The 14,300-nt window shown below is 34.9% G+C and overlaps 1 protein-coding gene across 2 annotated transcripts in view; it reads right to left on the reverse strand.

Moving 5' to 3' along the window:
• Positions 1–526: 526 nt before the first annotated feature.
• ANGPT1 (angiopoietin 1) overlaps positions 527–14,300 on the reverse strand; it is a 259,516-nt gene continuing 245,742 nt past the window's right edge. For both annotated transcript variants that reach the window (XM_017885204.1, XM_017885203.1), the window contains exon 9: positions 527–3,059. In XM_017885204.1, the coding sequence (XP_017740693.1) occupies positions 2,899–3,059 (161 nt within the window). In that variant the 3' untranslated portion in view covers positions 527–2,898. The remainder of the gene's footprint in view (positions 3,060–14,300) is intronic.

Below are 14,300 nucleotides of genomic sequence, written 5' to 3' on the forward strand. Positions count from 1 at the left end.
TAATAGCACAGAGGGGCAGGATGAAAGAGTGTCTTTTCCAATCATCTAGGTGAAAGAAAATTAAGGAAGGTTTGAATCAATGTGATGGAAATAGGAGAAGAATCAAGACCATAGGCAAGACATTTCTTGCAAGGACTGATAAGACTGCTGATGGCATGTCAGGTGAGAGGGACAAGTAGCATCTCCTTTATGCGCCTTCCTTTTCCTCCTGTACACCAAACTCAAATTTTTAACACACATCCTCTTACTCTATTCAGAGTTCCCAGAATATATTGTCAATTGTCACATGATAATGTGGCATTTAATAATTGGCAGGACACGACAATCATATTGTAGGGACATGGGACTGAGACCCACTGCTTTGATTTACCATTCTAATGAGACTAAGCTTTCTTAATTCATCCAAGACTGAAAGTTTTTCTAAGATTGAGGCTTTAGTTCATTTGGTAGATTTTTGTCAATGATTCTATAACTTCATAAATCTCTAATTTAAATTTCACAAAATATGTATTAAAATAAAATGAAGTTGCACAAGTATTACTTTCAATTTTATTTAAATCAAATAATGTTGTGTTGATATGAAAAACTTTGCAAGAAACCACATGAATGTTAAAGACAAAATTCGAATACCTAATTATCCTATTCTGAAATAATTAAATGCAAAGAATACACATGTTAAATTGCCATAAACATGTAGCTATTACATAACACACATAACGGAGTCATAAAACATTTTACACTGCTTTATTATAAATAATTGGAAACAATATTTCATTTTTCAAACCCAGACAACAAAATAGTAAATATCATGCTTTCTTTTTTTTTTATTACTTTATTTTTGTAATATGAGTTTGGAAATAGTATTCGTTATCCAAAATCTGGTTTAAAAAAGTGTCTGTAGGAACACAAAAGGACAAAATACTCATTTTCTTTCCCTTAATTGAAAACAGTCGAGAAGGTTTTTAGAGGGAGAGGCTTGCCTGCTATGGAGGAGCCACCAAGAATAGAAAATGGTATAATACCTACAAATATCACTTGTAAGGCAAAAGGGGTAGAATACAGACACATAAATATAAAAAAGACTTGATTGTAGACTTTAAAACATATTTTTCTTGACAATGTGAATAGCTTTATTTTTGCAAATGGAGGAGACCATTAAGGCATAGTGGATCAAGTCACCAAGTTTGAAGCTGGCGTTGCTATCTTGCCAACAACTGTCTCTTTTGTAAGAGAGGAGACCCAATAGCTTTATTTCAATTTTCTCATCCCAGAGTGACTCATGTGTTAATAAAACTATTTACTGTTATAACCTTGGACACTTAGAGGCAGAGAAGACTTCTCGAAAAAATGCTGTAGTAACTTCAAGCACCCCCAAAATTCACTTAAAATAGATTATCCCATAGGAATATTCCCATTAAGTTATTTATAGCAACTAGCAGTCAGAATTTCTCTTAGGTGACTATGATTGATTTTCTTTTTGTATATATTTCCTTTACATATAATAGTTTTGCCAATTTTCCCCAGATAATAATTTTAAAATTAAAATTGCCTAAGGGAATGGCCTGAAGGAGAAAAATATTAAGAGTGATGCATTTAATTAAGGGATATAGTAGATTTCTTTGAGCATTTGTGTTTTTTTGTATCAATTAAGGACAATGTTGCATATTCCAGATTAATTAGCTATTAGGTTTATTGCAGATATAAACATGCTATGTACAATGATATTTATAATTATTTTTCATAGACTTCAAAGTGTTTCTTTTATAGACACTGGAACAGTGTGAATCTGGTAAGTATGTTTCCGTTAATTAGCAAAATTTAAATTAGCAAGACATAACAGGGTGAGTATTGAAGTTCTAAAAACATTTTTAAAATAATGAAGTTACATGTACGTATACACATGCTAGTAGATACTGTAAAATGAACTGCTCCAGAGTACTTGGTTTTACTTCAACTTAATATACTCCAAAATATTGCTTTCTTGTATAATATCAAAGGAAATATTAAATGCATGTATATTATTTTAAGAACTTGATGATATATTTTACATTCTTTTAACTTTACTCAGGCTATAAATATATTTATATATCATTCAATCAGTTTTTAGAGTAAATGGAAACCATAGTATGGGGTGGTAAGTTTTCACCACATACATCCTTACTTATGTCCTTTTTTTTTTTTTTTCTGAAAACTGTATCAAAAATCAGAGTAATGGAGTTTGTTTCTACCACACAGTTATTGTCCATGTACTGTAATTCATTATGGCTTACAAAAATGGAATTTTCATTTGGAGGTGGGTAAGCAGAAATCAACTAGTAAGTATGACACTGGAATTAGGCTTCTGAAATCCATTAACATTTAACCAACTCAGAGGACAATGCTGTTCTAAATTTTTATCAAAATTGTGCAACAGTATAATTTGTTAGTAGGTTTGCATAGATATAACACCTTTTCAGTGGTGTAATACATCTTTTCCAAAGGATTATGGCAGGCTTGTTTCTATTCTTCCTGTATATTCTCTTTTTCACTCTTTTGTTTTTTTCCTGTTTTACATGAAATTAACCATATTTATCATCTGGCTACCATAGTTCCAAAATAAGGTCCAGTAGTAGTTTGAAGCACAGCAAAGCTGAGCAGGTTCTTCCCTTTTTAAAGCCCAACAGTCAATGGAGTTTTCTATAGTCAAGCCACGTGAGCACTGTCTCCCCAAGTAGAGACTCCTGTGAACTCAAAAGGCTCCAGATTCACAGTCAAGGACCTTCGTGACTTCACATAACTACCACTTATTGCTGGAAAGGAGACAATATTGTTTGCTTCTGAAGTTTTCAAGCACTTTCTCACCTGGCAGCTCCTCCAGATTTCTTTGTTGCTTTTATAATCACTACTGACATTGTGCTTTCAAAAATCTAAAGGTCGAATCATCATAGTTGTGGAACGTAAGGAGTAACTGGGCCCTTTGAAGTAGTGCCACTTTATCCCATTCAGTTTTCCATGGTTTTGTCCCGCAGTATAGAACATTCCGTTTAGATTGGAGGGGCCACAAGCATCAAACCACCAGCCTGAAAAAATAGTTCATGATAGAAGAGAGAAGGAGAGGCAACAATTATAAGTAAATGGAATATTTGTAAATCAATGGCATTAAGTGATGGGAAACTTGCTTGTTTTTGTTGTGTTTATTTGCAATTAGGAGGCATCAGTAAATATATCCTCAGTAGTGAAACTGTTTTAAATGACTTCTGATTTAAGATTTGTGTGACCCATCAGAGAGAGCAATGCTGTCATGGAAAGCAGCTTTCAGTGACTCCACTGGAACTCACTTCCTCTTGTAATGATGGGAAGCCTCTGGGCTTCAAGATACAATCTACATAAGAGATGGATTCACATGTAAGACAAGTGCAGTAAGGAAAATGTATATACCCATAAGAGGCATTCCATCTTAAGACTGTTACTGGGAATAGAACAATTAATTATTAGTAAAGAAATTCAGAAACTTAGACAAGCAACTGAGATCTAAATAGAAAGATATTCTCCATTTACTGCATATGTTTGTCAATAATTGGCCCTAAGCTGCTTCTAAAATTAATTGGATACTGTGCGATGACTATGATGCTCAAAAGGACTTTTAATTAATGTGCCCTCTCTGTAGCTTATAACAATAGAAAAAGTTCTGCAATAATAGCCATTCAGTTCCTGTACAGCCATATTTTGTCTATGGTTATTTAAGTGATTTCCAAACTTAGTAAAAAGAAAAACAATTTGATGAGTAACATGGAAATTCTGTGCTTGTATAGCTCTCTATAAGGATAACTGGATAACTCAGTTTTATTTTTTAAATAAATTAAGTTCTTAGATTTTTAGATAAAGCATAGTGTTTTTTCCTGTCTCCTGAAGTAACACTACTGAATCTTTAGGGAGAGATTTATGCCAGAGACATTCTGGCATACTTTTTATTTGGACACAGTTGACCTCTCTTAGATTACAGACTTATACCTAAGGGACTAATAGCTAAAGAAAGAGAAAGCTGTACAGCTGATGTTTAACTGTAACATGAGCACCATCTTGCAGAAACTTTAGAAAAAGTTAAGTGGAGAAAAGCTAGTTTTCATTTTTCAACTTTAGAAGATGAATATAGCTGGCTTGTGTTTATAAAGTCACACTAGAGGAGTAACAAGCTGCATTAATCACCAGTTCATACTGCGGAACCACAAGGTATGTCTTGATGAATTTGGAAAGACACTATATTCCATGCAGTTTTATCAACTGTATGCAAACAACATAAATGTTAATGTAGTCAAAACACGAGGGACAAAAAGGTTCTTGTTTGGCAAAGGAGGAGGAACTGCAAGTAAAATTCTACCTTTGTTTTTCTTAAGATTAATTCCTCTAATTTTGATCAGTACAGCTGGTAAAATATGTTGTTTATATTATAAAAGCATTCTAATATTAGTGAATTTATTTGCCCAAAAGACTTTTCCTAAAGGACTAAAATGAAACTCACAGATGAAATTCAAGTTGATTGCTTCTGTGTTTTAACTTTTCTCCTCCTTTTCTGTGACTTTCTTGAGGCACTTTTCCATTGCATTAATGAACTTTTTATAGTCTTTCAAATATGTACCATGGTCTCTCAAGCAAACACACTAACTCTATTGTTGAGACTGACAACGATTCATAGAATTCTCTTCCAAGTTGCATTAGGGTAAAATGTGTGTTTTTGTTTACTTGGTTTATAGAAAGTCACAAGAGTCCCAGAGGAGTACGGAAAGACAGACGTCTGTTGCAACAACAGCCTGGCAATAAAGAGCACAGGCTGAAGAATGCGTTTCATCGGGAAACTTTGGGAAAACTTAGGAAAGAGACAAGAAACAGTAAGAGCCTGTGAGAGAGTCAGGTAAATTCATCTTGTGTATCTTTTTGAATGCATAAAGTGGGGTAATGTTTGCAATGAGTAAAATGGCATTTCGGAGACATTGAAAGAAGGCCAGTATGGCTGTGTCACAATCAACGAGGGGGATAGTCGCCTGAAGCTGAGAGGGTCTGAAGCACATCACCCAGTGTTTTGTTCATCACCCTAAAAACAATGGAAAGCCATGGTTTGTATATTGGCCTATCTCCTGTACTTAGTAGACACCTAACAAAGTTTGCTTCCCAAATGACCAGTGGGTCACTGCAGGCTTGTTAACTGATTGACTCTCTGATCGGTTCTCCTTGTGAAGTCTTTGGTGTCTGAAGTTTAGCTTACCAAAATGCTATATTTGATAGATACCCCAATATGTAATACCTGTCCTTATTGTATCCATTTTTTTCTTATGTATCCATTCAATATATAATTATTGTGAAACGTTGTTACACAATACTCAAGACAGAAGTAGTCCTTGCCTTCATGAAACTCACTTCTAATGAGAGAAACAGATGAATATATGTAAGCAGGCACAAAAATGACTATTAGGTTGGTGTAAAAGTAATTGCAGTTTTTGCCATGACTGTTATTGACAAAAAATGCAATTACTTTTTCACCAACCTAATATAAATTATGACTTAAAATGTCATGAAGAAAATAAGTAGGAGCTCTGAAGGAGAATAATTCGAGTTTTCACACTCGTGAAAGAAGCTGATATTTAACGAGACCTGAAAGAGGAGAGAGGCAGCCCCAGGAAGATGGGAAAAGACCCTGATAAGCAGAGTACAGCACCTGCAAAGGCAATGAGGAAGAAAGGAAGCTTGGGATGTGTAGGGACATCAGTGCAGCTGGTGCACAGTGAACAAGAAATGACTTGCAGGAAATGAAGGTGGAGGAATAGGCAGTCCTGGAGAGAAGTTCAATGTTTATGGAACAATTTGGAGTTTAGCCAGCCTGCTTGTCCACGATGAGGCAAACAAGTAAAACATTCTCTACAGATGGGAACCACAATCGAACCAGAAGAACCAGATCTGCTAGGTTAAATGTTTCATCAAACACTGTTTAGAGCCCTCATTCTCTATGATCTTCCAAAGCTATCCTGAGCATATGTGACACCATAAAAAAAGAAGAAAATTGAGTCTAGAATCAATTCTGCAAATATTAACCAATGGATAGAGATAGGGGACAGGAATTTTTGGAAACAAAATTTCTGACTTTAAAGCATGCACAGTTTTGTGTAGGAGACAAACAAAATGCTATAAATTGAGATGACAGCCACTAAACAAAGAGAAGAAGAAAATTTTATGGAAATACAGAGGCAGTAGGTGTTAACTGTCTGAGGGACCACAAAGCTCACTCATTCAACAGCTGCTCTGGGTCCTGAAGGATGGGTAGAGTTCACTGAACAGAAAGAGATTCTATACAGTCTGTACTCTGGAAGAGCAGGAGAGAGTGTCTGCCAGCAGGTTGGCTTGGCTGGAGTGCCAGTGGGTTAAAGGGTTGGAGAACATAGGGCTAAAAAATAAACAGGAGGGAGAACATAAAGGTTTTTATTACACCTTTAGACATTTTCTTTAGGGCAATGGGAAGCCTGCAGAACGCCGGGGCAGAAGTTAGAAGACCCAGACTTCATGCTTAATTCATCAATTAATAACCAAGAGATCCTACACAATAGTACCAATAGTATTTGATATTTATTGAATCGTTCATATGAAGGTATTTGTATGCATTTTCTCATTTTATCTCCCCAAACAGCCTTAAGTGATGTGGCAAATACCATAATAAAGATACTAATGCTCATGGAGTTTAAGGAACTGTTTAAGGTCACATTTATAATACATAGATTCTAAGAACTGACCAACCATTTTCACAGCACAGTTATAAGGATCAAATAAGATAATGCACTATTATAGCCTATAAAAAAAAAAAAAATCCTACTTAAGTGCCAGCTGTAAGTTATCTAGAAAATGGGGCAGAATGTTTAGGGCAGGAAAAAAAGAGACAAGACCTTGTGAAGCATCATAATAATTTAATAATAAAGACAAGGTTATCAGTGCCAACATATTTTCTTATTTGCTTAGTGGGGTTTATTAGAGAAATATGAAAATAATTAGCCCCAAATAAGTACAGTTGTACAATGTTCATGTTATAAAAACTTGGCATTTAAGCTCCTAATTTTTTTAGATGTTTCATTTTGATTTCATGACAAATCAAGGAGTTTGAAATGTTCAATTAACTCTTTATCTTAAGACCAGTGGGCCATGAATTCTGCGATCTATCTCAGAGCAATTGATAATAAAGATGATGAATTTAGATGGAAGAAAATGAAATAAAAGAGCAATTATTTCTCATGACCATTTCAGTTTTATTATAAGATATCCTAACTTCAAGGTAGTAGACGTAATTATTTCTGTGTAGGCAAGGATTGTCTGTTTTCTCTGACACATACATTAAAACAAACTAAATAATTTTTTCATATCAAATATTTCAAAGTTTGTCCACTTTCTACCTTTATTTTTAAAAATTAAGCATGGCCAAGTCTTTTATACACACATCCTGAAAATATGTGGTTTAAAACATTTTTTCAAAGCAGGCAAAAGTATAGCAGAGTCCTCATTACTCATACGCATTTCTTGTATTTATAAGTGATCATTGATACTCAGTACATATGATATATTTGCATGGGATGAAGATGTTCTATGAATATACAGAAGAGTATGCCTGAGTTTGCAGTTCCTCTCTGATAAGATACTGAATAGCTGAATTACATATTCTGTGCAATCCTGGGAAAATATTAACTTTGTATTTTGTTTATGGTTGGGAATAACAAATAAGAAATATCCTAAAGCAATTAATCTAGGGAAGGCACTTCAAGCCTAAAAGAACTCAACGATGCAAGCAAAAGATCGAAAAAGCAGTTACCATCTGCTATTGGGACAGCTGATAAAATGTCTCCAATTTTTTTTGTTTTGGTTTGTTTTGTTTTGGTTTGGTTATTTTGAGATGGAGGCTCACTCTGTCGCCCAGGCTGGAGTGCAATGGCGGATCTTGGCTCACTACAACCTCCGTCTCCCGGGTTCAAGTGATTCTCTTGGCTCAGCCTGCTGAGTAGCTAGGACTACAGGTGTCTGCCACCACGCCTGGCTAATTTTTTTTTTTTTTTTTTAGTAAAGGTGGTGTTTTGCCATGTTGGCCAGGCTGGTCTCGAATTCCTGACCTCAGGTGATGCAATCACCTTGGTCTCCCAAAGTGCTGGGATTACAGGCGTGAGCCACCACACTCAGTCTCAAATGTTTTAAGGTTGGCAACTGCTGAGATGTACTTTGCCAAACATTTTTCTTCATAACTTGTAACCTCATGTATATTTTAATAAGAAATCTGAGATTCATGTTTCCAATTCATTTACACTTAACTCATTAAAATTTATTTTGTAATAACTATCCCAGGTCTTTTAAAATCATTTGTGCCTTTTATCTTTGAAGCAGAAAATTCACATTTGATCGCTAATAAATGAAACTTTGCCCAGAAAATAGGAATTTGATTCTCAACTTTGTACTCAGGAAGTTCAACTTTATTTGAACATCAGGAAACCTAATTCTTAAATTCTTCTGATTCTAAACAAAACATCTCTCAACACTTCTTTTCTGTGATAAAATGTACAGCAAAATGAAAAGGTATATCTGTTTTTGTAGATTTCTTTTGTTCGTTTTCAATGCATGCATTCTAATCAGCAGTACGCAAAAGAAATTGCACAGAAATTAAGATTTTCATCTTTCATCACTAAGTAAGGATGAGTTTAAACTAAATTGATTGGTGCCATCGATGGGATCATAATGGAAAAAATCTCTTGGTGAGTTTATGTGGACAAAGTTGGCCCTACCCAAAGCCAGCCTCAAGAAGCAGCTGCATGGGTCTTGCATGCAGGAGGCAAAGGACCTTGCTAGAAGTCTGCATTCCTTCTGTCATCTCATACTATATCCCCTTCAGGCCAAGGACTTGTTTTGTTTTTTGGGGGGCTTTTTTTTTTTCTTTCCTTTCTCTTCTTTTGTTCTAAATATGAAAAGCTGTTTATCCTGGCTAGGAATATTGAATTCATTCAAAACTTCTAGGTATTCTTTTACTGTCTCTCTTCTCCCTCATACTTCATTTTGCTTTTAACCATGTTTAAGTGAGGAAATGCTTGCAAAAAGATGCTGCAAACAGTACAATAGAGCTCTCTTTGAATGTCATTCATTTTGAATGTCATCATTCTCTTTGAATGTCATTCCTTTTAATGGAAGCAGTAGAAAGAGTAGATAGAACAAAGGCCTCTGGAGGTTGAGTACCTGCATTTAAATTCTACTTCCGACAAAATTCTGTTACCTATGGCAAATTATCTAACTTTTCTGTATCTCAGTTCTTGCCAAAAGTATTATTGTGGTCTCTATTTCCAAGAGTTTTTGGAAGCTTCATATAAGTTATTAAATACAAATCATTTAGGATAATACAAACATATCTGTTAAAAAGAATTCAATAAGATTTTAAATATTATTACTGAGTACAATACAAAGTTAATTGGTTATTTCTCATCCACTGCCAATCATTAAGCTTTGGTTGTAACCTTGCGCGAGAGGACTACCGGTTCTGATTCACCTTTTTCCAAACGTATAAAAGACATTTTCTGATACTCTTTGCTCTTTTTCTAATAAATGAAACTTTGCCCCAGAAAATAGGAATATAATCTTAAACTTTGCATTTTAGGAAGCTCAAATTTATTTGAAAGTCGGGAACCTAACACTCAAATTTTTACAATTCTGCAGTTTAGTCTTTTGGGGTTATTCTTAAGTTAGTTTCAGTCCTTGATAGTCACCTCTTTGTTCCTTGTTTGGGCATAGAAATACATGTATGTATTAGGCATTTTAAAAATAAGTTCATGCAAGAGTCACATTTATACTAACATTCATTTACTTTATGTCTTTTCACCAGAATAATTTGTAATTTTGCAATGTCGTTTCAGAGTCTCTGCTAGCATATTTACTCATCAAGCCAATATTTATTGAACATATGCTATATGCCACACACTGTGGCAGTCACTTGGGATACAGTAGTGGACAGCACAAAATCCGTGCATTTACAGAACTTACATTTGTGTAGAATAGACTTACGTTTTATGTACTAAATATAGAAATTGGGTTGAAATAAAAGTAATGCAATGTAGATTTATATAGTCAATCTTACATTAGTCATATGGATCTTCTTTTCTCTCAATATTTTTACCTTGAAACTTAGAGAATTTTAGTTATCTGATCATGCTTAGCAGGTTCTCAAAAATGCTAAGACGATTATATTTTCCCAAAGATCTTGTCACTTCAAGGTCATACACCAGTTGAAAAAACTGCTGGCTTCTATCATTTTCTTTGTGTTCTTTAAGATTATATAGTAGGCAAAGTGAGCATTTATCAACTCTCTGCTGTTAGCATCTGGAAAGTTCTAGATGTACTAAGAAATTTATGTGTATGGCTTTTTCCCCTCTTTAAGGACTGAACTGGAAAACATCCTTTGTTAGCTTTAGAAAGTCTTGTCTATCAGTTAACATGGTTTATGCATTGGGAAAATAAATCAGAGTTTCTACTTCAATAGATTATTTCTATAGAAAGTTAGGTCACATTTTTACATAGCCTTTATATTATGTACTAAATATGGAAATTATATTGAAACTAAAGTAAGGAATGTAAAACAATAATGTATTTGTTTTTGTGGTTAGCAATTTTAATAATTACAGTTTATGACAGATTTTAGATAATTCTTTAAATATAATTTTAATAATTTTAGTTAACTGTAGCTTAAGCAAACTTTCAGAAATGCTGATTTTGAAAGCTCCTAATTTAGTACCAAAGAACGTTTTTTTCTGCTGAAGGTAAGTTTGTTTTGAATGTGACAATCTAGTAACAAGAATTTGTTATTGTCTTAATTCTAGAATCAGAATTTTTCACATATTTATCTCCATATACAATAAATCTATAAAAAAGTATGCATTGAATGAGATTACATTTTCATTTTCTTAATGTTAAATAGTAGATAAAACTATTTCTTTTACATTTTTAATGAAACTTATACTCTAGCCTGTCTTGCTCATTTCTTTAATAGTAATTAACCCCTTTAATAGGTGCTCATTAAAAATACCTTAAATTGACAGAAGAAAGCTAAGAAATAAGGAAGTTAGGAAATGAAGAGCAAAGATCAAGTCCTACCTTTGGTCTAGCTGAAATACCTTCTGCTTTCAATTAAGCCTATTTCCTGCCATTCAGTCTTTTACCAATAAGGGTAATGATACCAGATTCTCCAACTAGAATTCCTCTTTGTACTTGAAGAAAACTAGGATAGTTAGTTGGCAATAAATCTTATTTTACTCTTAATTCCTTTTAGAAGAAACAAAGGAAAAATATATAAACAAAGAAGATAAAACAAAGCTTTAATTGATAATGACAAAGAGCTATGAGTTACTAGCTCCAAAGAGTATGAAGTCTCACTGCTTAAGAGAGGCTATTTTAAACAGGCAACAGGCTCAAATACTAAGTTTTAAAAAAAAAAAGAAAGGAAAAATCATTAGATGAGGAAAATGGCTCTAAGGGAAACTTTGACAGAATAAGTAGTAGTGGTGGGGAGCATCTAAGTAGGACCTAAGTTCCAGGCAATACTCCAGTTACCTGGACTGTCAATGATATTCATCCTTACGTTCTCCAGTTCTTAGCTATCTAAATTCCACATTTTAGCTTTCCATAATAAATAACTTTGCAAGACCTGGATTCTTTCAAAGGGACATTTGATAAGGTAATGGCATTTATTACAAAAACACATTTACTTAAGACTATTCCAGCCCAAGCAATAAGTGGAAATATTCTCTTCCAAACATACGTGTTTATTGGTGAGTAAGAACTGGGTCCAAGAATAATTGTGGATGAAAGAACATGACAAAGTTTAATCATTTAAAGCAGAAATAAAATCATAAATCTGAGCAGTGAAATTTTCTCAATGACAACCAAGATGTACATTCTCCTCTTTGCTTTACTCCATATTTTCATTATTGTGACAGAAATATGAACATATTGGAATACTCTTCTAAGGACACATTTGAAAGATTTTACTGTTGTTTTTTCATGTATTGTATTTATTTGGTAAGAAAAAATACCTGTAAAAATAGACATGGAGAAAATAATATTTCAATATTAAAATGTGCAGGAAATTGAAAAATCAAAGTCCCTTTGTCCTTATATAAAGTTGATGACAATTTCCTTTATGAGCTCAGGGATGTAATAAAAGAAAATTTTATTTCAGGAAAAGCTCAAGACCTACCTTGTGTGTACCATTTAAAAAAAAAAAAATCTTAGATTTGTAGCAACTACTTCTGGGGGTGAGGGCTGAGGGAGGAGTCATAAAATTACATATAGGAGACTTTTTAATATTTGATAATGTTAAATATGATGCCAAAAGGATATGTTCAAAGCTTAAGGAAAAGAATATGAGGCTGGGCGGGGTGGCTCATGCCTGTAATCCCAGCACTTTGGGAGGCTGAGGCGGACGGATCACAAGGTCAGGAGATCCAGACCATCCTGGCTAACACAGTGAAGCCCCGTCTCTACTAAAATTACAAAAAATTAGCCGGGCGTTGTGGGGACGCCTGTAGTCCCAGCTACTCCGGAGGCTGAGGCGGGAACCTGGGAGGCGGAGCTTGCAGTGAGCCGAGATCGCGTCACTGTGCTCCAGCCTGGGCAACAGAGAGAGACTCCATCTCAAAACACAAAAAACAAAAAACAAAAACAGAAAAGAATATGATAGAGGCAGAATCATAATAGGTTAGTTTTGATAATATTGGGGCGGGTATCATATTGAAAAGATGGTTGTGATTTGATGATAGTAGTAATGGAAGGGTTGGCAATAGGAAGGAAGACAAAAGATTTATCCCAAACTGGCTGGGCATGGTGGCTCATGTCTCATGTCTGTAATCCCAGCACTTTGGGAGGCTGAGGTGGGTGGATTACCAGAGGTCAGGGGTTCCAGACCAGCCTGGTCAACATGGTGAAACCCCATCTCTACTAAAAATACAAAAATTAGCTGGGCGTGGTGGCCCGCACCTGTAGTCCCAGCTACTCGGGAGGCTGAGGCAAGAGAATTGCTCGAACCCAGGAGGCAGAGGTTGCAGTGAGCTGAGATCACGCCATTGCACTCCAGCCTGGGCAACAGAGTGAGACTTGTTCTCAAAATAATAATAATAACTATCCAAAACCTTCACTCCATACTTTTCCAAGCTCTATTCATTGATGAAGATAATGTCAACCTAATGATTTATTTCATTGGTTTTAAAATTTGAAAGTTATTTCAAGAGTTACAAGATGGTCATTCACGTACTACACTCATTCATGTACACTCCTACTTCACTAATTCATATACTACATTTTCTAATAGGTTTCTATGTACCACAATCAGCTGTGCTAGATGTTTGGGATGAAATGGCAAACATTAACTGTCATTCATTTTCCTGAGGTACAATATAGAGATGAGTTTCTCTCCCTGCTATCTCACAGAGTGGATCTGGAGTTCAAGTAAGATAGTACAACATGTGCAGAAATATGTAATATGTTATAATAATGGTAGTAATGTAGTGTTAGGAAAGGAAAATATTAGATTTGAACAATTTTTTCCTTACTAATGAGAAAACATGTTTTGTAATAGAAATAAGACAGAAAGTATATTAGAACAATTGAAGGTGGTACTGATTGTTACTATAGTAAGAGAGAGAAGCAGCAGTAAAACTGTGAGAGGAGAAACACTGAAATAGGAATTTCTCTTACAATTTTGTTTGATGCCAACTCCTTTCCTGCCAGACCCTATAACATTCTTGAGCAATAGCATTTACCACTGGGTTTTATCTTAGTGTTTCCCAAACTTCAGTCAGTCATGTATCAACTTCACAGTTTTGCCATATCCACTTATAACTTTTATTAATATGGATCAATTTTTTCTTAAATCGATTATTTGTTAAATACAGAATATTGTGAATGCATTCTAAAATGCAAGTTTATATCATTCATTTAAAGAGGAAACCAGCACCACTTACTGTAATAGAAGTTAGATATAGCCAGGTGCCAGGGTGGCTCATACCTGTAATCCTAGCATTTTGGGAGAACAAGGTGGGCAGATCACTTGAGGGCAGGAGTTCAAGACCAGCCTGGCCAACATGGTGAAACCCCATCTTTACTAAAAATAGAAAAATTAGCAGGGTTTGGTGGTGGGTGCCTGTAATCCCAGCTACTCGGGAGGCTGAGGCAGGAGAATCACTGGAACCCGGGAGGTGGAGGCTGCAGTGAACTGAGACAGCACCATTGCACTCCAGCCTAGGCAAAAAGAGCAAAACTCTGTCTCAAAA

Source organism: Rhinopithecus bieti, unplaced genomic scaffold, assembly GCF_001698545.2.
Source record: "Rhinopithecus bieti isolate Rb0 unplaced genomic scaffold, ASM169854v2 scaffold_13352, whole genome shotgun sequence".
NCBI classification, from domain to species: domain Eukaryota; kingdom Metazoa; phylum Chordata; class Mammalia; order Primates; family Cercopithecidae; genus Rhinopithecus; species Rhinopithecus bieti.